A 27,589-nucleotide genomic window follows, 5' to 3' on the forward strand; every position below is an offset into this window, starting at 1 on the left:
AACGCAGGAAGGCAACTAAAGAAGAGAGAAAAGCAATTCTGAAGACAGAGAAGGGTTATTCAGATCTCAGTCTTTAACTGTTGATGGAAACCGAAGCACAAATGAGCTGCAATGCAGAAGGAAGAACCACCGGCTAATATCTGGAGAACTGTCTGAGTTACAGACAACTGAAGTCTATCTTGACTTTGTGAAACTTTAAAATAATCCAATGTGCTACAGAGTTTACAGGCTTCGTGTGATCGGTTTATCTTTTTAGTCAGGAAACTTGTTCTCAGTCAGGTATGTATCCATATGAGCCAGTATACTTGACAGTAGCAGGGAGGGTGAACCAAAGCTGAACCAATGACAATGTGTTGTGTTGTGAAGTGAGGGTGAAAACCATCTAGAGGGTGTTAGCAAAGGACACTTCATTAAAATATCTCCCTGTCTCTACTATGAGCATCACTGGACAACACATCACATATTGCACCCATAAAAGGTATACTGTTCGCAGCTAGTGATGGGTGAATTGGAATACAAAGAGAAGGAATTTCTGACATAAATTCACCTTCTTCCTACTTCCTCTTACTTCTTCTCCATGGACCTTGGAAGAAGGTGAAATTGTGCCAGAAAGCATTACTTTAAATAAGAATACAAACAGTTTGAAGCAGCACAATTCAGAGTACATGGAGTGCCCAAAATACATAAGTAAACCTTGAGTGATAATCCTATCTGCCCTTGGTTGGATTGAAAATGAACTGTTGAGAGTGACGGTGATATGTTTGCACAGACAGCAAGGAGAATCTGCAGACTAGTGTCTCACTGAGGGGAGGAATATGAGGAGAGCTCTCGCCAAATGCAAACAGAATGATTAAATCTTGTTAAGTCCATGTATGATGGAGCCACATAAAACACTGGGTGTCAGTAACTGCAGTAGTCGTTAGTCGTTGCTTTGTCTTTGCATTGGAGCCAACACTGACTCTCATTAGTTCATACACACATGCAAATACACATTCAAACCCTAGATTTTCTCCCTTAGCCGAGACTTCCATAAATCATAATTGCACACAAACACACTTTCTCTCTCTCACACGGACAAAAAAAAGTTGTCTTCATTCTTGGCCATCATCCGTGCGCCACTTCAGGAAATCTTCCTTCCGGGCGTCTGGTTTGATCTGGTTCCGCATGCCCCCGAGCAGATTGGAAGTGGCTTCAGAGGCCACTATTAAGGGTCGGACCACAGTGGGTGGGATCTGCCGCAGGACACCGCCCACAGCGCCGGGTAGACCCTTCTGTTCGTGGCCGCGGGATGCTACATCGCACAAGGTCTGAGCTGTGTCAATCACTCCCTGGATTGCAGAGAGAGAGTCCAGGGAGAGATTAGTCAAAAATATTTAGTGTTTCAGTTCATTTACGCACATGCACACGAGAAACAGTCGATCGGCTTATTGATTAACCGACTCATCGTTTCATCTCCAAATCAGACAACCTGTTTACATGCATTGTGCATCAACACATATTATGATCTTTCCTTTCAACCTCCTACACTGTCACAGTGATAGTGCATCAGAGCCCGGATTTGTCACACACGTTCATGTAAAAAGCCAACGATACCTGAGTTCTATTTGCTGAATAAAGACAGTGGGATGTGGCTAAATGTTCTGCATCATTAGTAGGTGGACCTTCAGGTTTAAATTCTCTTCATTATCCATTGTTGACAAAGGCAAGAATGTCAAATCATGCACATAATAGAAACCTGGTTATATAAAGTGTCCAAGAAATCTCTTTCTTCAGGAGAAAACTATCAGCAGAAATCAGATTTCTGTAATCCCCAACCACGACTATGTAAACTGGGTTTCTCACATAATCAAAGTACTACAGAGTCAACGGTACAGTTACCATTAGAAAGTGAGTAGAGTAAGCTGAAAGATGAGCGCATGTGACTGCTTATTTTTGGATTATGTTCTCTTGAAGGGTCCATAACCAATTTCGAGAAGGTAAGTTTGGGGACGCACCTCTCTGACGGTGTCGTAAGCCTTGGCTACACCTTCTCGGAGGTCTGCAGGCTGAGCAGCTCTGCGGGGCCGGTTTGAGGGGGCCCGGCCTTCTGTGATGGCAAAGCGGTTCAGGGGTGGAGTTGGAGACAGGATGTCGTACACCGTCTCTGCTGTGGCCTGTAAGAGAAGCAGACAGAAATCACCTGAGGCCCTGCTTATCTTGAAATCCTTCAACAAGTTATCTCACACTTTTTTGCTACCTGAAACAAATTCAGGCCATGGACCAAATCTAGCCTCTGTATAACTTTGATTCACAGTTGTGCTCTGCACTGAGAACCCTTCACAGACTGAGTACCTGTATGGCCTGCACCAGCCTGTTGCTGAGCTCCAGAGCAGCTGATGCTGTGGAGGTGCCAAAGGATGCTGCCCCCCTCTGGAGACCTCTAATAATGCGTCCATCCTTCCTGTACTGCTCTATGGGCAACCAGAACAGATCCCTCACTCCATGGACTGGAGAAACACAAAGAGGTAGAAATGGGGGGGAAGGGAATGTACCGAGAGATAAAACAGGATAAATAACATGTAAATGTTAAGCTGACACGGTGAACAACAGTGTTTTTGGAGCAGTTTCAACTCACACAGCTGGACAACCGAGTGCATGGGGCCAACACCTCCCAGAATGCCCGGCAGCTGATTCTTCCTGATGTCCGTCAGCCACTCTGTGACGGCATACTGGATCACTTTGTCCACACCGAGGAGACTAGAAAGAGATGCAGAAGAAAGACAAAAAAACATGCAACTGAAAGCTCAACTGGTTTGCCTTCCAAACATTGTAATCTAGTCTCAGATGACTATGTATCTCTAGCCACCACTGATTAGTGTTGGTATGGAAGTGTGTATTTCTACCCGTGTCTGCAGCAGAGCCTCTTCAGCTTCAACTCAGAACAGTTTAACTGGGCCAGACCGATCAGAATCCCTGCAAACGTTCCCTATGAAACAAAGAGTATGACAGAAGGAGTGTGAAAATACAGTCAGCTAGGACAATTATTTCCTGATCAAATACACAGACGATAAGTGACAGATGAGCTGTTTGAGTGACCTCTCACCTGTTCAATGGCGACATGCTTGCCCTGATAGTCCAGCCAAATAGGCACTTCAGAGGTGAATCGGAACTCCCTGAAAATAGCAGATAAGGAAGATTAAATGTTATCCATTAACATTTTAAACCTTTATTTATCATAGACAAATTGTAAGTATTTTTCACAACTTGCATATTCGTACAAACAAGCTTTATTGTTTGTAACACATAACCCTTATTCCCTTTAGTTTGTAAAAGCAGAATAATGCCGCGTTCTATTTACCTCGGAACTCGGAAGCCGGAGCTGGGAATGACGTCATACCCGAGTTGAATGCGTTCGATTTAAAAGTCGGATTTTCACTGTTTTCATTACCTCTAGCCCGGTTAGCTATTGTTAGCAATACCAGTTGATAACAATGTATTACGCCGTCTTTTGTGCATGCAAACAGCGTAACAACATGTCCACTGATAGAAGTTGGACATGCCTGTGTGAACGACTGATTTAGTGACACAAATAAGACAGAAGTGCTTATGTTACTGCAGCTTTCACAACTGTTGATACAGGGGGCAGCCATGTTGGATTTTGAACTCGGGCTACTGCGAGGTCGTCCGAGTTCCGAGCTCGTAAATGCGAGATCAGGGGGCGTGTTTCCAACTTTGACCTCGTTAAAACCGAGTTCCGAGGTAAACCGAACGCGGCATAAGACTCTCTCCGAGCCTTCTAGTAAGTCTGTGTTTATGTACCGGAAGTAGATTGGCTGGTCGGAGGAGGAGGTGGAGCCAGCAGAGGAGGAGCTCTGCTCGCTGAAGGTAGTTTCCACAGAAGCTGTGAGGTCAGGTCCCAGACCAGCGGCTGACTCCGCCTCCTCAGAGGCCTTCTGGTAGGGGTCTGCCTTCACTGAAAAATGAATGGAGAGAAACATTGAAAAATACATATTCACCAAAGTGTGTCTTACAATAAATACAGGATCAAATGTTAAATATGCTCATAATTAGCTTGAGTAATCATTTAAACATGTTCTGCAGCCAGTGAAAATGAATCATGTACTGTGATGATATGCAGTCCTTATACTGTATATACACTTGACTCCAAAAAAAAAAAAGCTTAGCATTTATCCTATTAGACATTTGTGTGAAATGTTGGCATAATTAGCGTAACAATTCTTGAGTTATGGCCTAAAACGTGTTTTGTGAGGTCACAGTGATCTTAAACTTTGACCACCAAAATCTAAGCAGTTCATCCTTGAGTCCAAGTGGAAGTTTGTGCCAAATTTGGAGAAGAAAGTCCGTCCAGGGGGTCCTGAGATCATGCGTTCACAAGAATGGGACGGATAACCCAAAAACATTATGCCTCCGACCACGGCTGTTGCCGGCACGGAGGCATAAAAAAAACCATCATCAGACTTAGCTCACCTTCAGTTGCAGGGTCCACAGGCAGGTAAGGGTTAACAAAGGAAGCCAAATTGCTGAAAAAGTCCTTCAGGAAAAACAATGCGTCCTGGACAGGAGAAACGAAAAAAGGCTGATTAGATGTGGAGAAGTTACATGGAGCAATTTCAATGGAAAATCAACATTACTTTTTGGAAGTAGTTGTTTTCTCTAAAATGGTACAGTTCTAGTGCTGGTATGAATGTTGTCATTTCTGATTGCCACATTAATATGCTAAATAATTTTTGCAAACAGAGCTTTTCATCTTTCATAGAAGAGATTTAAATAAAGCTCAAAACAGAGAACCAGAGTCCTTTTACGCGCTTCATTTTCTACACAGTGAAAATTAAGACAAAATTTCAGGCTCTACTTGGCCATTTTTTAGATTCTTTTTTTTTTCCGCCTTTAATGGAAAGGACAGCTAGGTGAGAAAGGGAAGAGAGAGGGGGAAGACACAAATCGTCACAGGTCGGACTCGAACCCTGGACCTCTGCGTCGAGGCATAAACCTCTATGTATATGTGCCACTGGGTGTCATGTACTCTGACTGAGACTGGATTTGGATGGAAAAGATTTCACTTTTAGAATGGAGTCTTAGGAGCCGGAGTTACCTGGTCGACGTTTAGTCGTAGAGGCAGCAGGCTGACTCGAAGACAGCACTCTGGTCCACCGAGGCCAGACTCTGGACACACCTGCAGAGCCTTCACTGTCAGCTACAAAAAGAAAATGCACAATCAATATCATATACATGAAATAATCGATTTTTGTCTTTTTCTAGTCCTCCTGATATAAAAGAACCAGCCCCCTCACACATCCCCACCTAATTTTTCCTGCCTCCTAAACAAGAACGCTCTAAGCTGCATCAACGTTATGTCAAACAGTAGTTGTCTTTGTACTCGTTTTACCATGACTGTACAGTATTACAAGACAAGTGGGGATTTACAACATCAGGATGGTCTGGTACTAGTCAGGTAGCTTAAATCACAGCTTAACACCCATCCAACATCTGTAAATTCAGTAGTTTATAAAGTAAAGACTCCCTCTGTCTGTCTGTCCTCCCTCCTTCCCTCCCTGTCTGCTGTCTCACCATGTTGGAGTGGGCTCGGCGAGGCATGCTCTCGCTGGTGTAGAGGTAGAGGAATTTGTTGATTTGTGAGGAGGCCAGTCGGTCTCGAACCTCCAGCTCCTGGACAATGAACACCTGCCTGGAGAGTGGCTGCTCGCCACCGGGACCAACCCCGACCGCCACTGACCCCTCCCCATCCTGCCCAGCTGCTGCCACCGAGTAGGACTCATGCTGGAAGGACACCTGGATGACAAAACAGGAGGAATGTGTTGAAAAAGATCCTGTTTGGGGGTTCTGTTGAAGCTGTAGATCTACTGTGAAAGTTATAGCAGTTTTAAAGAAGTACAGTTTAGTTTCAAGTTGAATTTAAAGTAATAGTTTGACAACTCACTGCTTCCTTGCCAAAAGTTAGAGGAGAAGATCAATACCACTTGCTGTACAGAGAGTGGTATCAATCTTCTCTGCAAGTAAGTGAATAAGCATATTTCCGAGAGGCTCAAACTATTCCTTTAGTTGTAATTTCAAACAAAAATGTACAGCTGAGATCTATTACTTCTGGATCAGGGCACAAAAAACGCCATAAAAAAACAGATTGCAATAACAAAATCTGAGTTTAAGAGTTAAATACACAAATGCTTAGTATGTTCTTTGTCAAATCACATTATTTGCAGGAGAAATCTATATTAATATGAACTTTATCTCGTTTCAGCTGACACACACATACTATGTATGTGTACTATGTGTGTGTGTGTGTGTGTGTGTGTACACACACACACACACACACACACACACACACACACACACACACACACACACACACACACACACACACACACACACACACACACACACACACACACACACACACACACACACACACACACACACACACACACACACACACACACACACACACACACACACACACACACACACACACACACACACACACACACCTTGGTGAGCTGGATCTCCATCAGCAGTGCGTGCTGACGCCCGCTGCCTCCGGCCCAGCGCCAGGAGTTCTGGGGACGAGAGGGAGCAACAGAGCGAGACGGGGACCCACGAACACCAGTGGGGACGGAACGACCTCTGTGGAGAGGATGACAGAGACGGTGAGAGCAACAGTTAAAAGAAAGGAGAGAAAACAGAATTGTTCTCATGACCCTTGATGTATATATTGTATGAGTAACTACATTTCTGTGCATCTGATAACCTACTTGTGGCCTCGTGTGTGCGTGTGTTACCTGTTTGTGTGCTGGGCATGTATGGACATGGGCTTGCTGCCAAAGTCCTTGCCCCCGTAGAGATGCCAGACCACAGAGATCTCCCGCAGCACCACCCTGCTCTGGGGCACCGGGAAACGGCTGGGGGCTCTGAGCAGGTCTGAGCTGCCTCGTGGCCTGGAGAAGTGACTCTCCTTCACCCTGATGGGGCCCTGAGACAACACTGTCACCACGGGCTCCCCGTCCCTGGGCTGTAACAAATCCCATGTGTGGACATGTTGTGAGTAAGTAGCTAGGAGTCATGCTATGAGGGAAAGTGAGCTAATGGTGAAGAAAATGTGTATAAGACAGACCAAACAAGACCATAAAAGCATAAGGAGAGACTCACAGAAATGCCCATCCCGGGAGCCTCCAAGATGCAAAAGTCGTCATTTTCGCTGGAGCCCTCGGAGCCTTCCTCTGACATCATATCTGCCTGTGCCTCCATTGCTGTGGCAACCAGTCCATCAAGCTCAGAGTCCTCACCCTGCAGGACGGAGGGGCTGCGCTTCTGAGCTTCACCTGGAAACAGGTATACAGAGACAGGCGAGCCCCTCGGCATGGAGGGTGAACCTGGACAAAGGTCCATCAGTCAGGTTAAGAAATCAAAAACAAGCAAAGATTTGTGGGCTAGCCAAGCTGGTACAGAAACTAAAAACATCCTGAGCACATGGGTACATTGCATACAGATGTGAATTACTGTTCTTACTTTAGGTTTTATTGTTGCATTAGTGAAATCTGGAAAAAACAGGCTGAGTTTTATGTTTTTTTTTCCTTCCTAAAAGTTCAGTTGGTCAAGTATGACAATACGCTCCTCTGTATCTGTGTCAAACTTCACCACAGTTTTATAGCACTAATGAAAACCAATATAAATCAATCAGCACATGACAACCCTCTTCCTTAACGACTGGATGTGCATTAACGACTGGATGTGCCAGAATTTTCTAAATTAAATGAAGAAAAAACTGAGGTGGTTGTTTTCGGCACAAAAGAGGAACGATTAAAGGTCAGCACTCAGCTTCAAACGACAATGTTAAAAACAACAGACAAAGCCAGAAATGGTTTATAAATTACTAAACGGTTTAGGACCAAAATACATTTCTGATCTGCTACTATACTTTGACCCCTCAGACCTCTGAGGTGGTCTGGGACAGGTCTACTTGTTGTCCCCAGAATCAGAACTAAACAGGGGGAAGCAGCGTTCAGTTTTTATGCTCCACATATCTGGAACAAACTCCCAGAAACCTGCAGGTCTGCTGCAACTCTCAGTTCTTTTAAATCCAGGCTGAAGACCTATCTTTTTGACGTTGCCTTTCTTTAAATAACCTATTTTTAACTGCTCTTTCTTTAAAATTCTTAAACTGCACTGTACATTTTATTCTGGTCTTTTAATGATTTTAAATTGTTTTAAATTGTTTTCTAATTGCTCTTTACATTTAATTTTTTTGTCTTTTAATGCTTTGAAATTGTTTTTAATTGTTTTCTAATTGCTCTTTACATTTAATTTTTTTGTCTTTTAATGCTTTGAAATTGTTTTTAATTGTTTTCTAACTGTTTTTTTAATGTTTCATGTAAAGCACTTTGAATTGCCTTGTTGCTGAAATGTGCTATACAAATAAAGCTGCCTTGCCTTGCCTTGCCTTCCTATACACAAGGAAACAGGAGTCTTTGCAGAATTTTACTGAACCATATCCAGTTGGGATGTTGAGATATGTAAAAAAAAAAAAAAAAAAAAAAAAAAAAAAAAAAAAAAAAAAAAAAAAAAGACTCTGCAGTACCTGGATCTAAACTCTCTTCTTGGTGGCTCTTCTCTGTGTCAATTAAGGCATCAGCCAGGTCATACTGGTTGATCTCAGCGGTTTCAGCTGGAGGGCAGGGAAGCACTGACGCAGGACTTTCTGACAGCTAACAAGACAGAATATTACAGAAGAATATTACATGACATCTCTAAACCACATTGGACATATGGAACCGGTCTGTTCTCGTCAGCAACCATTTCATTCATTCTCTATGCATTATGTAGGGAATTATATGTAAAAGACTATATAGTACTACATAGCAAACAATATTCTTTTCTTAGTAGAGTTAAAATGCACTTTTAACTCTTTCACTTATTACACTTAATATTTTACTTAAAACTATAAGAGTAGAGATCTAAGGGTATAATAAACAGACTGTAAAGCCCTCTGAGACACATTTGTCAATATAAATAACTAGTCTGAAGCCATTATTTAATCAATTTGTCATGTTAATTCTCTAGTGAATATGCTGGACCTACTGGTAATTTCTGACCAGCGATTTCAGTGGGTGAGGTGTGTCGTGGTGGAGGGTGCAGGTCACCCTGGGAGACCAGGTACTGCAGCAGATTGACCAGGGCAGCGCAGGAATCAGCACAGGTATGAAGGTGAACCACATTGTTGGAGCAACGGAGCTCAAAGAGAGGCTGAGACTGGAACATACAGAGCAAGCACATTTACATTAATAACAGAGAGAGAATCAATAATGTGGTGACAGAGAGAGTTGTAATGCAAGAGGAGGGAGCATGGGAAAAAGAGGAAAACCACAAACTAAATAATAAAGGTTTAACAGAACACCCCTCCAACATCTGTAAGTTCAGTAGTTTATAAATTAAAGAGTCCCTCTGTCTGTCCTATAAACATAAAATGGATACAGCAAATGCCTCAAAGAAAAGACCAGACTGTGCAAATGGTCTTACAATACATTGTTACATAACAGTCTGTAAACTGACCTTTCTCAAATTTGTACACCTTGTTACTGATTGGCTAAAAGGGCAGCTGCATCATTGTTGTTACAGTTGCCTTGTTAGTTTTGGTTTCATGTCCAACTGAAAAGTGATCCTAGTCTTAAATTGCTATCTGAAGCTATTATTATAGTGAAACTGTATTATAGTATAACAAATATTTATAAACACAGGGCCTGTACTCGTTAGTGGTTTTCAAAGGAAATGGAACTAAATTATAATGTTTTGTTTACGTTCACATTTCTCTGGCTGTCAGTCATTTATTTTGCTGTATGCTTTATTGCTGCTGTGTAAATGTGAAGAAAACACAGGTATGTAAACAGGTGGCGAGCACTCACCAGCTTGCCCGTATTGCTGCCTTTCCAGGTGGTGATGGCGAGCTCCAGCAGGTCAACGTCCAGAACACACACATAGTCTGTGTGACACAAAGACACAAAGTGGTTTTCATTAGAGTGATTCTTGTTTATGTTAGTAATATTAACTACTGTATTGGCCCAAATATAAGACGTCCCTGATTGTAAGATGACCTCAAGAGAATCAACATTAACTAGGAGATGAGCTGTTCTGTTGTTGACTTTCAGTTTAACAACAGCTCTGATATCAATCACACTTGTCCTGTTGGGAAAGTTTCCCTCGTCCAAGGGTAAGGTATGTGTAAACGCAGCTAACAAATAATTGTATATGTCGCTTGGATAAGTCAGAGAACAGCATCATAGAGGCTTTAACCAGCCCTAGGAAGAGCTGCACTCGGTACTTATCCAGGCTCAAAAAACACTGGCAAGATAGAATGGTGAATTGTGGTTTTGTCTTGTATGTTTTATTTACTTTTTTTTTATTGCTATGGACCCTCTTAACTCAAAAGTTACACTGGACTTCCTACATACTTTTAATGCTGAATAACTAACAGACACATTGTAAACAGACATGAAGAAATGCGCTAGCCTTGCGATATTAGGGCTACAAACAACTACTCCTGAGCAACAGCTTCACTTTCTGTAAAGAAACAGCGTATTTTCTACAACCTTTCTGTAACTGTAACATGTGAACACATGTGCATCATGTGTCTTACCTCTCCTCAAGTCCACGGTGTCGCTCTCACATTTGTCAGAGAGGTAGAGAGCAGAGTCATCCAGGATGAATCTGACCACAGCATAACAAAAACACAACTTAGACAAAGATCTTACACTGGGAGTCACCAGCTCATATATTGTGGTACAAACTGACAGTAGCATTTCAAAAATATTTCAGCGCTCATTATCATACCAACATCTAATATTGTGATTTTGGGGGGTGACATTTTTGTTTTTTTGTTATTTAATGGACAATCGTCATGTTCAGTTAGTGGTGAACTGTACCTGAGGTGGAAGGTGGCAGTGTCAACAATGATATTACTTGACAGAGAGAAGGACTCTGCTGTGAACAACATGCGCAGTGGTAGATACAGAGGTCTGGCAAACAGAAAAACAGAAAATGAGGGTGGAAAAAAAAGGACATGGTACAGTGTATATTATCACTTTCCCACACTTTTCTTTTGGTATAGTACATACCTGTAGTCGACGGCACAGGTAGCGAGGTGTGTGTGGAGGACAGTGATGACTGCAGGTGCTGTGTATCCCAGAATGGGATCATCAACGACATCCAGGAAGTCAACCAGCTGCAACAAACAAACACTAAGTTGGCAAATCTAATATGATTTCAGTGTGGAGTGTGGTTTGCATTTTTCAGCACAACCCAAATGGTTGAGCTGGAAAATAAAACAGAACAAATTGCGATTGCCTCAATAATAACATTGGCTGCATGTGTATTTGGTTATGCAATTTGTCATAATAAATTATACTTGCTACATACTACTGGCTACAATGTAATAGTATATGCTTATTATATCTGCGAGCAAGTAAGTGGAAAAAGCTGTTTTTTGGCAGGGCTGGTGAACAGGACGATGAAGAGTAAGAGCAATTATATTTTAGAATATACAGTGGATTGTAACATGCACATTATCTTACTACTCCACTGCACTCTGGTTGATTTCTACTAGAAAAATCGGCATCTCACTCTCTTGCACTCCTCATTCATACATTTCTATTTCTGCATGAATCTGGAATGTCAAAAATGTTGGTCTAGAGAGAGAAGAATGCATTTTCTGACTCAAGCGACTTTAAATCTGACTTTTATCTCCAAGAGAATTGAAAATAGTTTTGCTGAATCCCTTTACATTTTTTCATTAGGCAAGTAAATCACGAAATAAGAAAAACACCTTGAAATGCCTAGAAATTAAATAATGAATATTACTAGAAATCCACAGTAGTTTAAGTGCAGGAAGTCTTTTAGGAGAGATTTTTTTCTTTCATGAACTTTTAACCAACAACAATGAAGAACAATAAGATACTGAGAAGACTCTGTGATCTGTAAGAGGACTGGTTTCTTTTTGCCTTCTTGTTCTGCTTCTCACCTGCTCATGCCAGCTGTGATTAGTCTGCGTCACGTAATGTCGCATGGTGGCACCTTGAAGTCGAAGGGCAACTAGGAACTCCTACAATAAGGGGCAGAAACAAACATTGTTTAATTTCGAAGTTCCATCAGCAGCAAAATCAGGGGTTTGAGGAGCACGTACCTTAACACTCCTCTGTGGGTCCAGTGTGATTTTGATGGCTGTGGACAACATCTGTAACTCCCCCTCTTTGCCACCAACGCTGCTCACACCCACCTCTGTGGGGTAAATGGTAGGGTCCAAGTGTGTTGGGGGAGTGAAGTTGGGCATCTCCAACCGCTGTGGGATAGGGGTGTCTTTCACCACCGCTGTAGTGATGTGGGGGGAGGGGGGGAAGAATGATGACCCAGAACTAGGGCTGTCGCAGTTACCGCATTACCATGGTGATTGCAGTCATGTAACGCCAACCGCAGAGTCAAACTTATCACCGATGGGTTTTTTTTCATTCTTGAAAACGTGTTACTGTCATTAAACAGTGTTCATTAGCCTTTCTGTCTGTCTTTCAATAACAAATGCATGTCTTCCAAAAACATGTGAGCGGAATGGAGGGTCCGGAATTTCCATTCCTCCTCACGGAGCTGTTCATTCCCCCCCACTGCGTTGTATTTATCAGATGAATTGCGCCCACCCTTACGCCATGCTGCCAGTGCCAGGAGCGCATCATCCAGCCGCCTTGAAAAAGGCAGCCGGATGCCGGCGGTGCACTGGGCACTAGTGGCATGGAGGGAGGATGGGCGGCTTCATCTGCATGTAGCCTACACCGTGAGGGACATCTGCATGTAGCCTACACCGTGAGCCTTGGTCGCGTTTCTTGCATGCTTCAAACTCACAGTGTGAGCGGTACAGGAGCGGGAGATAAGGCGACGCTCCGTGCTCCATCCAAAATCATCACGCTCCGCTTACATATACTGATTAGGGGTGGGGGAAAAAAATCGATACAGCATAGTATCGTAATATTTTTCGTGGCAATACTGTATCGATACACAGACGCCAAGTATTGATCTTTTATGATATATGTGTTGGTCTGTCTGCTTGACAATCCCATTTTGCAGCAATACAATTGAAGTGAGAGGAACAAACTGAGAAATGTATCTTTTTAGATAAAACAGACGTTGACAAAATTTTCCTTTGGGGACATCATTTGAAATTGGGAAAAATTTGAAGTTGGAAAAAAGGTAATACATTGCAATATATCGCAGAATATTGCAATATGTTTAAAATCGCAATAATATCGTATCGTGACATAGGTATCATGATGATATCGCATTGTGAGGCCTGTGGTGATTCCCACCCCTAATACTGATGCAGACCAATATTCCTGCAAAGTCGGCCTCTTAATGACAACACTGAAATAAAGATAGACATTTAGACTACATGCTATAAAAAATAGACTCCTACAGGAATAAATGCATTCGAAAAGTTTATTTTGGAAAGACTGCGATTTTAATTTTTTTTATGGCGGTAACTGCGGCGGTTTAAATGACTTCACAAAAAGTGTGCGGTACAAAAAAAAATTAAATACCGTGACAGCCCTACCCCGAAAATACATTAACATTTTCTACTTTATTATTATTTATTATTGAAACTACTTCAACATTATTAAAATAAAATATGAATTATGTTGCAATATAATGTTTTCAAACAACATGACAATTTGTACCTTGATGGTAGAGTTCCACTCGTCTGCTCTCTAGACACAGGAAATTGAGATTGGGGTCGTTCTGGTGCTGTGCCACACTGAATATCTTCCCCCCTTCCAGGTCGAGCACAATTTCGCCATGACTCTGGTCCTCCTGATCAATGAGGTGAAACGGAAACACAAAAATTACTAGATAAAAAAAGTGATAGGGTAAAATCATTTTTAATTGTGGATCAAGGCAGAATCTGCAGTCTTTGGAAAAAAAGTCCAAGTCAAGACTGTCAGGTCTTGAAAATGAAACTTACAAACAGCCACATGGCTCACCTTCTTGTCTGTTCTGGCTTGGAGACGACCTTTGCCGATAATCACAGTGAGGGAGAGGAGGCTGAGGTTGTGGTTGGGCCGGGGAGCTGACTGTTGTGTCTTTCCAGATGAATCACTGGCCAAGTAGAACTGAGGGTCGTCATCTTCTGAATCAGAGTCTATGGCAGAGAGAGAGCGGAGACAGAGGAAAACATACTTAGTCTTTTTTTATTTATTTTTTTATTCATCAATGGAGGAAGAAACATCCTGATATAATATACTGCTTGATTAATAAAAGATGTTTTCGCAGGCTAGCTGCTATTATATTTAATAGATCTACATGTTTTTCAAAGCAGCCAAACTCACCCAGTCTAAAGGCCGACTTGCAGAGCTGGAACTCATCGTGGTGATGGCGGCTATGGTCGGGGCTGTTGGCTGAGGGGGGAGGAGGCTCCCACATCAACAGATCATTATTGATCCTTTTGGACGAAGGGGTGGGCGAGGGACATTAATGTTACTTCAGATGCAGGACTTAAGACCAATACAAAGACCAAAAAAAAGGAACAAAGCTGGGTGCTATTCTTTAACACAACTAATGGCAGTTCTACATAAACAGCTCAAAAATGAGGACAACAGTAATATAAAACCGAAAATCTATGATTAAAGGCAGATGAAGTGAAACACTTGACAGTGTTCTGTGTTCATCTGAGAACACAGAAACTTTCTGTACAATAAAAAAACATTATACTGACGATGATTTAAAACATTTTCCAACTTTTTGGGGGATGCCTGGATAATGTTATCTTGGAGCCATCACCCCTGTGCTACTGTTGACGTACCTGTTGTAGAAGCTCTGGAAGGCCTGTTTGCTGGGCAGGAGGACATAGGCCAGCGGCAGGTTGATGTCCACCGCACACTGACACTGAGCGACACACTGTGCCTGAAACTGACGCATCTCCTCGGGGTCGGCTGGAATCACCATCTAGAACAAGAAAGGAGAAATCAGTTCGGTCTGGAGTCTTGATGAGATAGCTGATAAAATGTTGTTTTTTTTTCTGTGTGTCAGCGCACCTCCTCAGTCTCAAACATGGTGCGGTTGGAGGAAAATGGGGAGCTGGTTTTGTCGTTGAGTTCACAGTGACTTTCAAAGAAGGCAGCCCCCAAGTCCCTGATGAGGTTCATCCCACCCAGACCTGCTGCCGGGCCCTGAATCTCACCTCCACGCACACGTACTGATATCCTGCTTGCAGAAACAGAGAAGTAAGTAACACTGGCTTGTGGTTAGAGTACATTACAACAATATTTTTGTCTCATTCCATGAGCAAGAATGACTCAATTTAGTCTAGTACTGTAAAGTGCTGATTTCCAGCAGATTGTGAATTATGTATATAATTCTTCTCATAATCACCACTACTAACCTCGGCGGAGAGTCACGGTTCTTCTTCACTCTGATACAGGGGAAAGAGCCGCCCTCCCAGCCCTCGTATGACCCTGGTGAGACAATACACATCAGTTCTCTGTTTAAAGGTCTGCTTCAGCCATATATATATATATATATATATATATATATATATATATATAAAAAATTATAAGTGCATATGAGTTTCTTTTACAGCTTTTAATAATGAATTGTGTTCTACAGGACTACATGCAACAGAAAAGTCTAAGAGAGCTACAGTCAGCCTTACATAGCAATCCCTTAGCATTTTGTACACACTCATCATAAAATGGCAGGTATTGTAAAATCTCCAGTGCTTGTCTTGTCCTTTATAATGTGAAACATTACAAGCAACAAATGCAATTTCCATTATCTTTATGAGGTAACAGCTACTCATAAAAAAATTACTAATGGGACTATATTAACAAAAACAAGGGGCTTTCCAACATTTTACTAACTTAAATCCCTGAAAAGCTATACTGATACAGAGAGTATTACCCTGGTAAACAAATTGACATTGAAAACACATGTGATTGTCTATGTTGCAACAAGCATTGGTTAGTACACTGTATGTCTATCTTTGGTTGCATTTGAATGAATATTCAGTCAGTACAAAAGGTTGTGCGTGTTCCCACCGTGCAGGTCGGAGAAGGAGGCCTCCAGCAGCTGAGTGAGGCAGGGAGCCCACGGCTGTCCCGGGGCAGTCTGCTCGGCCTGGAGGTCCGGGGCCTCCTGGTGCTTCAGCTCCAGCTCCGTCAGCTCCAGCACCAGGGTCTCCTGCCGCACTGCCCTCTGGGTCGGAGGTCGACGCTTAGGGAGAGGCCGCAGGTCGGGTATGGGGAAACGAAGCCTGAGAATGGCGTGGGGGGAGAGAAGGGTGAAGGAGGAGCACAGCTCACTGCTCTGGGTCTGAGGAAAGAAAGGTAGAAATCTCTTAGTATTTATTTTTCCCAAGACTGTTGGCTGAAGATGGATTTTAAGACTTTAGTTACAGACAGTAGTCAGTTGCCTTTTGTGAAAGAGGATGTCACTGTTAAAGCTTCACTAGCAGCTTAAGGGCAATCTTAAGACTATTGAAAACTTTCTTATTTAAATAAAAATAAATAATAAATAAAATTATTTTGTGAAAGCACACATATGTTTGGTCAGACATGATGGGATTACCTTTTCAAGCTTTTTTCAAGAAGATTTGTCTGTTTTTTTTGTCTCCCATTGTCCTGCTGACATAGACGTTTGACGCATTTCTTCTAGACACCGTGTTTTCTGGCTTGAGTTTTAATTGGGTTACTGACTATTGCATTTCATAACAGGTCTACATTGTCTTTATATAATTCATTTCTTAATGAGGAAATGAACAGGTGAAACTCCACCTGCATAAGTCCAGGTCCGGCAGTCTGTGTGGGACAGTGGCTGAAGGCTTTGCTCAGGTTCCCCAAGCGACTGATGATGTCCAGGTCCAGCTCGGCGCTCAGCTCTGCCAGCTCCACCCACACTACACTGTCCCGCCGCACCACCCGCTGTTTACCCTACACACACACACACACACACACACACACACACACACACACACACACACACACACACACACACACACACACACACACACACACACACACACACACACACACACACACACACACACACACACACACACACACACACACACACACACAATCAATAAATCTGTCTAATACATGTTATTAGACAGATAAAGTCTGCATGAATATGCTTTTGATTACTGTCATCATCACAGTTCAGGATTTTAGGGTACAGTTTTTTTATTGAAATGCTATTTTTAAAGGGTTATACAGCCTTTTGGCAAGAAAGTGGTCAAATTTAATACTGGCAAATATATATATATTTGGAAACTTTAGTCAAAAATGTTTGGTATTGGTCTTAAAAATAAGGGTGTCACAATGTACCCGTGTTCACATTCAACATTTATAATATCATGTAACTTTCTAAGTACAAGAGTATCATAAGAGAACAATAAATACTGGCTGCTTTATTTTTTAAACTTCTTTGTTTTTTTACTGTAGTCTTAAATGACTCCTGTCAATTCAGTCTTTGTAGTACCTTAATATTAACGTTAATATTGTAACACTACTTTACCTACTACAAAACCAGACAAACATTGTTTGTACAGCACATTTTGTATACTGAAGGCGCTTCACACAAAAACAAAATGAATGAAAAACAAATATTTATTTTAGATAAGAACTTCTCAAGACTGTGTGTGTGTGTGTGTGTGTGTGTGTGTGTGTGTGTGTGTGTGTGTGTGTGTGTGTGTGTGTGTGTGTGTGTGTGTGTGCGTGTGTACTGTAGAGCATACTTTACGCAGGTGTTTTTCAGTGAGGCCGTAGTGTAGTTGGGCACACGGTCTGGCTGCAGCTCCAACTGTGAACAGACCAGCTTTCTGGAACTGAAGCAACTGGAAAGAGACACAAAGTTCCCTCAAGTCTTGCTTATCAGCTTGGAAAAAGAACAACAAACATAAACTACTTTCAGACGACAGGAACAAGTTTAGTTAAAGTAACTTCAGTCTAAACATGTCATGTGTCACAATTTAAGTGACATGTATCATGACTCCATGCTGGCAGTCAAACATATAACGTTGGTTATAGTACAAAAGAAAGATGAAGAACAGCTGTGACAGATTGAGATGTTAAACCTTATAATGACCTTCTGTGATCACTTACTGATGATACGGTTTGATATTAACCACATTGAAAATATAATGACTAAATATGAACAGCCAAACAAATAAAAGATTATCTACCTCGCTGTACTGAGGCTTTCCGTCCTCCCAGAGGCACTCTAACAGCTCCAATCTGCTGAAGGAAAGGTCCGAGGTCATGGCCCGACTGTGGCGTGTCCCGCTCCGCATCTCACAAGCAACCTGCACTGCTGCTCCTGTCACTCTGGGAGAAAGGTTCAACAGTGGAAACAAGAATCAAATTAGAATTTATTTTGCAATGTGGCGGTTTGTATCAATTTACATAATGTAAATTGATACAAACCCTTGAGACATGCAACACATTCCTCAATCCGGCAGGCTATTTAACTTCATCACGGTTTATTGTTTTTCAGAAAGTCCTTTGTTTACTGAGCCGCATCTTATTAAGAAAGGGAAGTTTTACAGTGTAGTCAACTGAATCTTGTATGTAATTTTTAACTTCCACAAGCCCCTTTTTATATTTATATACTACATGCCCAACAAAAAAAAAAAAAAAAAAAAAGAAGGTACCTAGGAAATACTTGGAAAGCTATGTCCACATGATGAATTATAACTAATCAAAGACAAAACATGTGTCTGTGTTCTTTACCTGAGATGGGAGTGTGGGCAGGCCTTGGCAAAGCCGCCTCTCAGATGGTGGAAGTCTCTCTCACTAAACATGCTGTCCTTGAAGAAAGCCAGCTCCTGGAAGAACATCTGAGACACCTGAGCCAATGACGAGGCTCCGTCTGGCTTAGAGGGTGGGTCCTCCTGCAGCAGGGTTAGGGTGAGCCCACCGAGAGTCAGACGCAACAAAGCATCGGGCTTCAGCTGCTCTGCCTGGCCGCTGTGCGAGCGTCCTGCAAGGAAGAGGATGACAGTTCCGTTTTTTGTTATCTGTGTAAAGTAGCAACATGCAGGTGTCATAAATAACAATAATTTTGAGGGCAGTTCTGTAATTGATACTCAGCACTGCAGTGATTTTACCTCTGGTCCGGCCCCTTGCCTGTGGTAGACTCGACAAACTGCCTGCAGGATACCTCCTGGGACAGTTCATCATGCCCTGTCAGGTAAAATTAAAGTGGAAATCAGACTGCTTGTGACAAGTTCCAGTTCTGTGTTTGTTGTTGTTCTCAGTAAATAAGGAAAGAAAAAGTACTCTTTTTTTAAAGAAAATAAATTTAATTTAATTAAAAATAATAATACTATTTTTAGTAATACTAAAGGACACCAATATTGATAATTTAGGAATTTAAGCTTATTGTGCTAATCAAGGAAAAAGAGAAAATAAAATCATCTTTCATTTATCCGCCTTACAACAATAGTTTCTCCATATGCGGCTATCTGCCAAGTGTACACTTAAACTACACATACACACACAGTACCTGTGCAGACAATGGTGCAGGCTGTGTGAAGCTAGCCAAACTGTGTGTGGAGGACTCCATATCACTGTCTGACAACTCGCTGCCGGAGCGCACAGACGTCATGCTACTGGTCATTCCAGTGGGACCCATGGAGAAAAACATTTCTGCAGGCACGCACACACACACACACGCACACACACACACACACACACACACACACACACACACACACACACACACACACACACACACACACACACACACACACACACACACACACACACACACACACACACACACACACACACACACACACACACACACACACACACATAAATACTACAATGTACACATACACTTTATGGCATGTTGCTGCAAGGAAAACATGTTGAAAAAATGCTGTATACCTCCATTTTCCAGGCCGGTAATGTAGGGCTCTAGGTCGGGCTCAGTATCCCAATCCTCATCTCTGGGACTGGAGCCTAGCTGCTTACCGAGGTCCTCCTCAATCAAACGCAGGTCATCTGAGTCTAACGGACGACTGAATGCTCCACCACACTTAGTCTCTGTCTCTGGGGGAGAGAGGACAGAGAAACAGATTTATGAATGTGTTTGAGAGGGGAAGAGATCAAGGCTGAGTGTGACCTCACATTCAGACATTTAGAGTGGCCTGTGACCTTACCCTCTAGCTTTGTCCTACAGAGGGAACAACACAGGCGTATTGTCTGAGTGTATCTGTTCAGATTCCTCCTGGCTTTTAGGGGCTTTACATTATGTAGTGCTAAAGTCTGTAGGCACCCAAATTTGTGGTGCATGCATCAATGTAAGCATCGTAGCAATTATTTGCTATTCTATTTGTGAACAGAAAATGATTGTGAATGAATTCTGAATGTCCATTTGATAATAATTTATTCATGTTATAACAACTATATATACAGTATATGTACATAACCTGGGGTGGTGATGGCGCAGTGGATATGATACATGCCTTTGGTGTGGGAGTTCTGGGTTCAATTCCCACTACGATACATCAACCAATGTGTCCCTGAACACTTAACCCCTAGTTGCTCCAGAGACGTGCAACCTCTGACATATATAGCAATTGTAAGTCGCTTTGGATAAAAGCGTCAGCTAAATGACATGTAATGTAATGTAATGCAAATAAGATCCAAGAGTCAGAAAGGCAATTTCAATCTCAGATTCCAACTTCTTCTTTAGTTCTCAATAAAGTGTCAAATTATGATCACATATAGATTGTTTAATGGCAAAAGTGGCAGGTGTAACCCAGGCCTGGGATTGGTGCATGTTTATCACAGTGGCTGTGTTTTACTGTACCAGTGTCTATGCAAAGGGCTGCCAGCAGGTCCGTCAGATGGGTTATTTGATCTGGAGACAGCAGCAAGTGGACACAGCCCACCTTCCCATCCAACTCCAACTGATCAACAGAGGGAAAGAGACAGGATACAGAAGTCAAAATGAGAGCATAGTTATGCCTGTAACAATTATGACATAATTGTCTAATTGTCAATTTTGTTTGCATTATCGCAGTTTCTTTGTTTAACCGCAATTAATGCCTAACATTAGCTAAACTGCTAAGACTGTTGACAGTAATTGTTGATTTGGTTTGGAAAGTCAAAACTGTAATTATTTCAGTGATTATTAGTCAGACTGTTGAGCTAAAGCTATGGTAGTTGTTGGCACTTGACCTACACGTTCATAGCAACAAAAATGAAAAGGGTGGATAAAGTAAAGAGTGTGGAGGTGTGGTTTATTTCATTCAGCTGTGCATTTGTGTTTTTACATTATCTGGGTCACATAACAGCGATACAACCAGAAGATATATCCTGGGATTCATTTAAAAGTTTAATTTGTTTAAAAAAAAAAGTAATAAATAAATACATATTTTTAAATTTGACTGAACAAGACAAATATATTGTTAATTGCAATTATTTCTGAGATTAATTGTACAGCAAAATTTGGAATTGTTACAGCTAAGTGCAGTTGCATTTACGAATCCTTCAGGATGTTACATTACACACCCACACACCTTTGGTCCAGGCAACATGTCGTTCTGTTTGATCTTGACAGTGGTCTCAATGAAACCGGAGCAGCTTCCAATGAGCAGTGGCTGAGATGCAGGACAGGGAGGGGATGTTAGGGGCTTTGCCTCTTCTTCCTCTTCCTCCTCCTCATCATCATCTTCTTCTTCTTGTTCGTCCTCCCCTTCCACCTCCTCATCCTCCTCTTCCTCCTCCTCCTCTTCTACTTCACTTGCTGTGGCTGATTCAGGACGTTGCTCTTCATGAGGCCCCTAAGAAATGAGAAATCTATGAGCATTTCTGGTAATAAATGATATTGTTGTTTCATATTGATGTATATTGTGATATTTTCCTCCAAGTTTACAAGAAAAAAACATTTTTATTTTATCTTATCAGTTTATTTGTCAGAGACAATGTTACTAAAGTGTAACCGACGTAATGTAGCCGTAGGCTAATTTGCAGTCCTTGTCCCTGGTTAGGCTTTTACATAAGAACAAATTTCAGTGGTTATTCCTTTGTTGCTTTGCAACAGTAGCAAGTGAGAAAGGTTCATCTTGTTCAGACATCGCTGTGGGAGTAAGAAACTGATTTATCAAAGTCTGAATAGCTAGATATTTTAGTAAATTATAAACCCCTTTAATCCACATCAGCTCCTCCTAGACGGCGCATGCTGTGGCACAGAATGTGGTGTACGTATTTTGAGTTTTTACCCATTTCTTAACTATTCTTTGATATTTTTGGTTTTTAGTTTGCTTAATCTTTCATGATCCTGCAAATAAGTAGGCGACTACAGAAATGATATACAGAAATGAATAAAAGTGTGAAAGAAATAAAAAATATATACAGAGATTGCACGTAAAGAATCCTTAGCAGCGAGGTCTCCATCACCTGAACTGTGCCAGTGCTGTCGTAAAACAGCTGAACCGCGCTCAGCTGGAGGATCTTGTGCAGGAAGGCGGGCGGCTGGTGGATGTCGACAGGCACGGCAGTCTGGCTGGCTGGATCTCGCACCGCCTCGTCAAAGTATTCCAGCCTGGAGAACCGTGCAAACATAGCAATTATTTAGCGCCAGAAAATTGTATTTAATTCAGTACATACATGGGAAAAGTCACACCTGCATTGTGACAGCAGACAGATATAATATAATATCACATAATGTGATTTTCATTTTGAGAAAAACTCACAGTACCATTGGTATGAGGTAAGGAACTCTATCAAATTGTTCATGGAAATTAAACCATGGTTTTATAATGAATATACCTGACATACTGATCAGTACAAGTAGCACTTCATATTTTGTTGCTGAAGTACAGTTCTGCTGTATGATGATGATCAGATAGCATCCCGTTTAATAAACACTTATCCTATAACATGCTTCACGGAACTCAAATCAGTTGTTCGGTTAAAAATCAAGCATTTGAGATAACAGGGCCTTCTGGTCATTGACCCCCAGATCAACACAGACATCCTGAGCAGCTTTGTCAATAAGCCACAACTAAGGTTTCAACAGTAACTAGAGATGGCCCGATACCATTTTTTGCTTCCCGATACCGATTCCGATACCTGAACTTGCGTATCGACCGATACAGATTACCGATCCGATACCAGTGTGTGATATATTTTATGTTTTAACAGCTGTATACTATTATCCCTGTATGGATGTGATATTATTTCTATCTTTGTTGTCGGTCTGGCTCAGGTTAAACTCTTTGTGAAACGTGAACAAACACAAACAATAAATGCCGTAGAACTTTCTTTTATCCTCCAGTTTGACAGTCAGTTATAACAGAAAAATAACAAATAAACTACTTTAACATAGATTTTCTTTAGGGCTTACGTGGTATTGGATCGTTGCATAAACTCCAGTACTTCCCGATACCAGCGTTTTAGGCAGTATCGGAGCCGATACCGGACCATCTCTAACAGTAACTCATGTTAAAAAATTGCAACAGTGATGGGACATGTGGCGCCAGAAACCCAGCAGTGACTACCTGGTAATTAATCAAATAAGTGTGGAGTTACCTTCAATTTGCAAATCTGGCTTTAACAATATTGTCACATGAGCACTATTTGTACCTTTAAATTTGATTAGGACTGAACACTGCAGCTGAAAATAGTTAAGATGTTGTGTCAAAAATGCATAAAATACATCAAAATATTGAGAACATAATAAATGATTTCACTAGATTATTATTTTATCTATAGTCATACAAGCAGTTAACTATCTGGCTCTTCACAGGAACAGTGGCCACATATTCATCAATGTAAAAGCCACAGACTCCCCTGACATCCCATATTGACAACACCTTAAGTACAGCCTGCACTTATTTGCAGCCACTGATAGAAGTCTGTTCAGGTGAATGACCTTGTCAATACTGACCCCGTTCAAAATGAGCTTCACACTGAGGCTGTCTGATAATATAAGGTCAGGGAGTGCAAATTCATAACTTAGCAGGATCCTCTTCTCCTTTTCTGCTGATGAGCAGAGAAAAGATGAAATCTAATTCTTGTCTTCCATTTTGCTTTCACTCTCCCCTGACTGTAATATAAGTGATGATGTGGGAGAGTTACAATATCACTAATTGCCAAAAGACATTTTAGCACAGTAGCACCCTCTTGTGAGTGATAAAAAGTGAAATCCATCAAAAGAAAAGCTGGGTATGAATGTGGATGCTTTTATTTGTAGAAAGTTATGCTGACCACTACGTTAGAGTTCATTCTTTGAAGCTTCTTCTTTGTTTTCATCGCCTAAAGTGCTTCAGACCCAGTTTGTGTTTTTCAGGTTTTTCAGGCTACATTTCCGTGTTTTGTAAAATGCCTGAACACATTTCATTTAAAATCACAACCACCTATGTTTTTGCTCTGATCTGGCCTCAAAAAACACTGAAAAAATCCTGTATTGATGTCTTTACAAAAGTAGCTTGGTGTGCTGCACTATATTCTTTTGTAGAACAAATCATGTGAGTCTTCTGTGCCGAACCTAGTCATATTGCTAAAGCCATGCAATTTGTTAAAAGGCCACTCAGGTACGCTTTTCAATAAATATATTATTGCCAAATGTACTGTAAAAAGTGACCTTTGGTTTTGCACCATGAGCTGCTCTCTATCAGCATGTTCCAGCAGCAAACAGTACCAAAAGTAATGGGTTTGTTTTTTAAGATGTTCCCACAAAAATGAACTAACACAGTGTGTATAAACCCTAATGTAGCATTAACAAAGAGGACATTTTAAAATACAAAAAAGGAAACAAAGTCATATTCTTTGAAGTTTATTTCCTTTAAGTGAATCTTTGAAAGTAAGCAAGGACTTACCGTTTAATGTGCACCTCTAAGGCAACGCCTGTTTCCAGGTCCAGGGGCTGGTGTTCTATGCGAACGATAGTGTCTATGAAGGTGACTTTAATACGCCGAAGGACTGCAAACATAGATGAGAAGAGATCAGCACTGATCTTCCAAAGCATCTTTCTTAGCGGTGTATATTCAGTAGGGCTGTCCTCGACTAAAGAAATTCTAATCGATTAGTTGATTTAATTGACAGAGCTGTGGGCTTTGAGAGGTGGTTAAGACTAGAAAAGCACAATATAAATGTAGTTAATTAACCATCTGTAAAACTGAGTTTCTCCATAATTAATCCTGCAAAAGCACCACTTTAAATCTTGTGTTTACCTTAAATGTGCTCAGAAGTTTCTTGGACATAAGTAATTAAGCATGAATAAGCATAAAAAATGACTAATAGACTAAAGAAATCTTAGTCGACTAAGACCAAAACTACAGATTAGTCGACTAATCGACTAAGAGGTGGCAGCCCTAGTATTCAGACTGTTTAGGTTTTTTTTCCATTTGAGAAATATTCCCAATAATACTGTCAGTGCACATTCTGACTGTGGGGAAACTGATTTCAACTCACCCGTCTCAATGGTTTGTGCAAACATCTCAAGCCCCTCCAGCTGGGCAGGTGGCTCCTCGGACGCCTCCGGGGGGTCCTTCAGGCACTCTTGAGCCAGCTGCATGCTGGAGGTCATGCTTGATGACCAGCCTTGGGAGTCCCAACCCCCACCTGAGTACAAACAAAACCACATGGGATTCAGTGATTTCTTGCACTTTGACAAAGATGTAGTGTAAGTGATGTGTGCATTTTTTACATCCAATGCAAACATTAGTAAACTCCTTAGTATGTGATACACATGAAGATCCAGGTTGCACCTCCTGAGCTTTCTGTAGTCCAGTACAGAGCTGAGAGGATTAGTTGATTCATTGATTGACAGGAAGTTAATCAATTAACAAAATAGTCAACAATTAATCGTTTCAGTCCATTTTTGAGTAAAAATTTAAAAAAAAAAATACTTTGAAATCACTTGAGGATATGCTGTTGCTCTTCTTCATATGTGATAGTTAAGTGACTATTTTAGGTTTTTTGGACTGTTGCTCTGACAGTACAACAGTTTTGATTATGCCAGCTTGTGGTCTAGAAAAATGAGTACACTGATGTGTACTTTGTTTTACTAATGCACTTAAATATCAGATCTTAACAAATAGACACTATCTATCACCTGCTTCCCTGCATAACAAGAGCTCTACATCAGGAATAGTTTGGGGAAAACAGTATGAAAAATTACTTACAATATATTTTTGGACCACAGTCGATCTCATCTGATAAATCCTGGAAAACCCCCCTCACTCAACTTATGGATGGCTGGTGCATGTTTAGTGGCCCAAGTGTAAGACCCAGTAGTGAATACCAAATATTGACTCAAGAACATGTTTTTAAGTTAACTTACTGGTCCGGTACTTGGGTCGACATGTTATCTGAAGACCAGAAACTTCTAAGGTGCAGTGATCAGTCAGGAGAGCTTGCCAGGGGATGGTCACTGCTATGCTGCTCACAAAGCCATCCACTATCTCCAGAGGAGCTCCAAGAGACTCCAAAAGCTCATTGACCGCCTGGGGTAGAGAGGAAGCAGTCAGTAAGAAACACAAAGTTAAAGAAATCTGAATAACTGGTTTCACACTGTCTCATCACTCTGGTGTAGACTTATAAAGCAAAGGAAGTGCACAGCCAACATGGCAGGGGTAAATGCATCTATTCTGAATGTTAAGACACGAGGGAGAGGTGCAGTTAATCTGGTGAGCTGGTGATGTGTTCCCCATAACTGGATTTCGTCGAAGAAATGCGAGCTAGGCTGAGAGCATGACGTTGGAGATTGTTGTTGAACTCGAGTGCAGTTGCGAAACAGTCAAGGGTGCACGAGCCAGACAAAAACACACGATGACTACTGCTGCTGTGGTGCAAAGTTGACAGCCACCTCTCTTTTAAAAACTCACCCAGACATCGAGGTTGATTTCCTTGATGACACCGCTGCCGTTGTAGAGGTCCAAGCCCAGCTGGTCCAAGCTCAGTCGTTCCTGCAGAAAGTGACCGAGGTAATGCTGTAAGAGGTACCGACAGGCCCGCTTCTTGATTGAGCCTGACCAGGGGAAAAGCCAGCGAGACATATGGCCAGAGAGAGCGGGGAGAGGGAGCAAAGAGGTGGCGAAGGAGAACGAGTGCGAGTACAGTCCTCTGGCAACTGCATAACAGACTAACACAAAGTGTGCAAAAACAAGGAATGAGCCACAGCTAGCTACATGGGGCTAAGGAAGGGTAGACCGTAACTTCTTCTACGTAAGTTCTCCCCTAGGCTTGACACAAAAATTCGAAAATCCTTTGCGTCAGGACCGATGCGAGTCCCCTGCTACTTGACGAGACGTCACTCCAACTGTCTGTAGCTGTCTTGGCTCATATTTTCGGTATGTTTCTGTCGAATTGGAGCAGCAGGTCCTGTTGGTGCGTTTCTCTTGTTTCAGGGTTGTTTATTGTTATCATACGCCAACTGATGGTATGGTGAACGTACGTGCGTCTCGCGTCACAGTGACGAAAGGCAAAACCCGGAAAAGAGAGACTATGGACCCACCCAGGCGCCATCTTTGTAAGGTTAATAGTTTTTTGCAAATCTGAAATATAATCAACATTACACCTGTCTTGTATATATA

The 27,589-nt window shown here is 41.7% G+C and overlaps 1 protein-coding gene across 1 annotated transcript; it reads right to left on the minus strand.

The window, feature by feature from the left end:
- On the minus strand, nt 1-27,446 carry atg2a (autophagy related 2A). Its single transcript, XM_028589317.1, has 42 exons — nt 26,882-27,446; nt 26,338-26,500; nt 25,467-25,616; nt 24,872-24,974; nt 22,449-22,593; nt 21,569-21,832; nt 20,857-20,956; nt 19,929-20,093; nt 19,543-19,685; nt 19,145-19,220; nt 18,768-19,017; nt 18,221-18,362; nt 17,774-17,872; nt 16,812-16,967; nt 16,077-16,350; nt 15,422-15,494; nt 15,075-15,243; nt 14,843-14,985; nt 14,370-14,482; nt 14,025-14,182; nt 13,722-13,854; nt 12,185-12,369; nt 12,023-12,103; nt 11,121-11,227; nt 10,929-11,021; nt 10,643-10,713; nt 9,912-9,988; nt 9,091-9,261; nt 8,591-8,717; nt 7,162-7,385; nt 6,795-7,024; nt 6,504-6,639; nt 5,569-5,790; nt 5,093-5,194; nt 4,468-4,552; nt 3,799-3,952; nt 3,083-3,152; nt 2,883-2,965; nt 2,615-2,736; nt 2,332-2,486; nt 1,995-2,153; nt 1-1,328 (listed from the first exon to the last, which is right to left on the minus strand). The coding sequence occupies exons 1-42, from the start codon at nt 27,050-27,052 to the stop codon at nt 1,092-1,094; spliced, it is 6,081 nt and encodes a 2,026-aa protein (XP_028445118.1). The 5' UTR covers nt 27,053-27,446; the 3' UTR covers nt 1-1,091.
- Nucleotides 27,447-27,589: the final 143 nt, after the last annotated feature.

This window comes from Perca flavescens, chromosome 10, assembly GCF_004354835.1.
Source record: "Perca flavescens isolate YP-PL-M2 chromosome 10, PFLA_1.0, whole genome shotgun sequence".
Lineage (NCBI taxonomy): Eukaryota > Metazoa > Chordata > Actinopteri > Perciformes > Percidae > Perca > Perca flavescens.

Bases quoted from the DNA above. Each gene is read 5' to 3' on its own strand.
- atg2a (XM_028589317.1), bottom strand. From the start codon at position 27,052: ATGTCTCGCTGGCTTTTCCCCTGGTCAGGCTCAATCAAGAAGCGGGCC. The intron at 13,855-14,024 runs GTGAGCCATGTG...CTCATTGATCAG, and splicing joins AAGCCAGAACAGACAAGAAG to GAGGACCAGAGTCATGGCGA. The intron at 7,025-7,161 runs GTGAGTCTCTCC...GATTTGTTACAG, and splicing joins CTCCCGGGATGGGCATTTCT to CCCAGGGACGGGGAGCCCGT.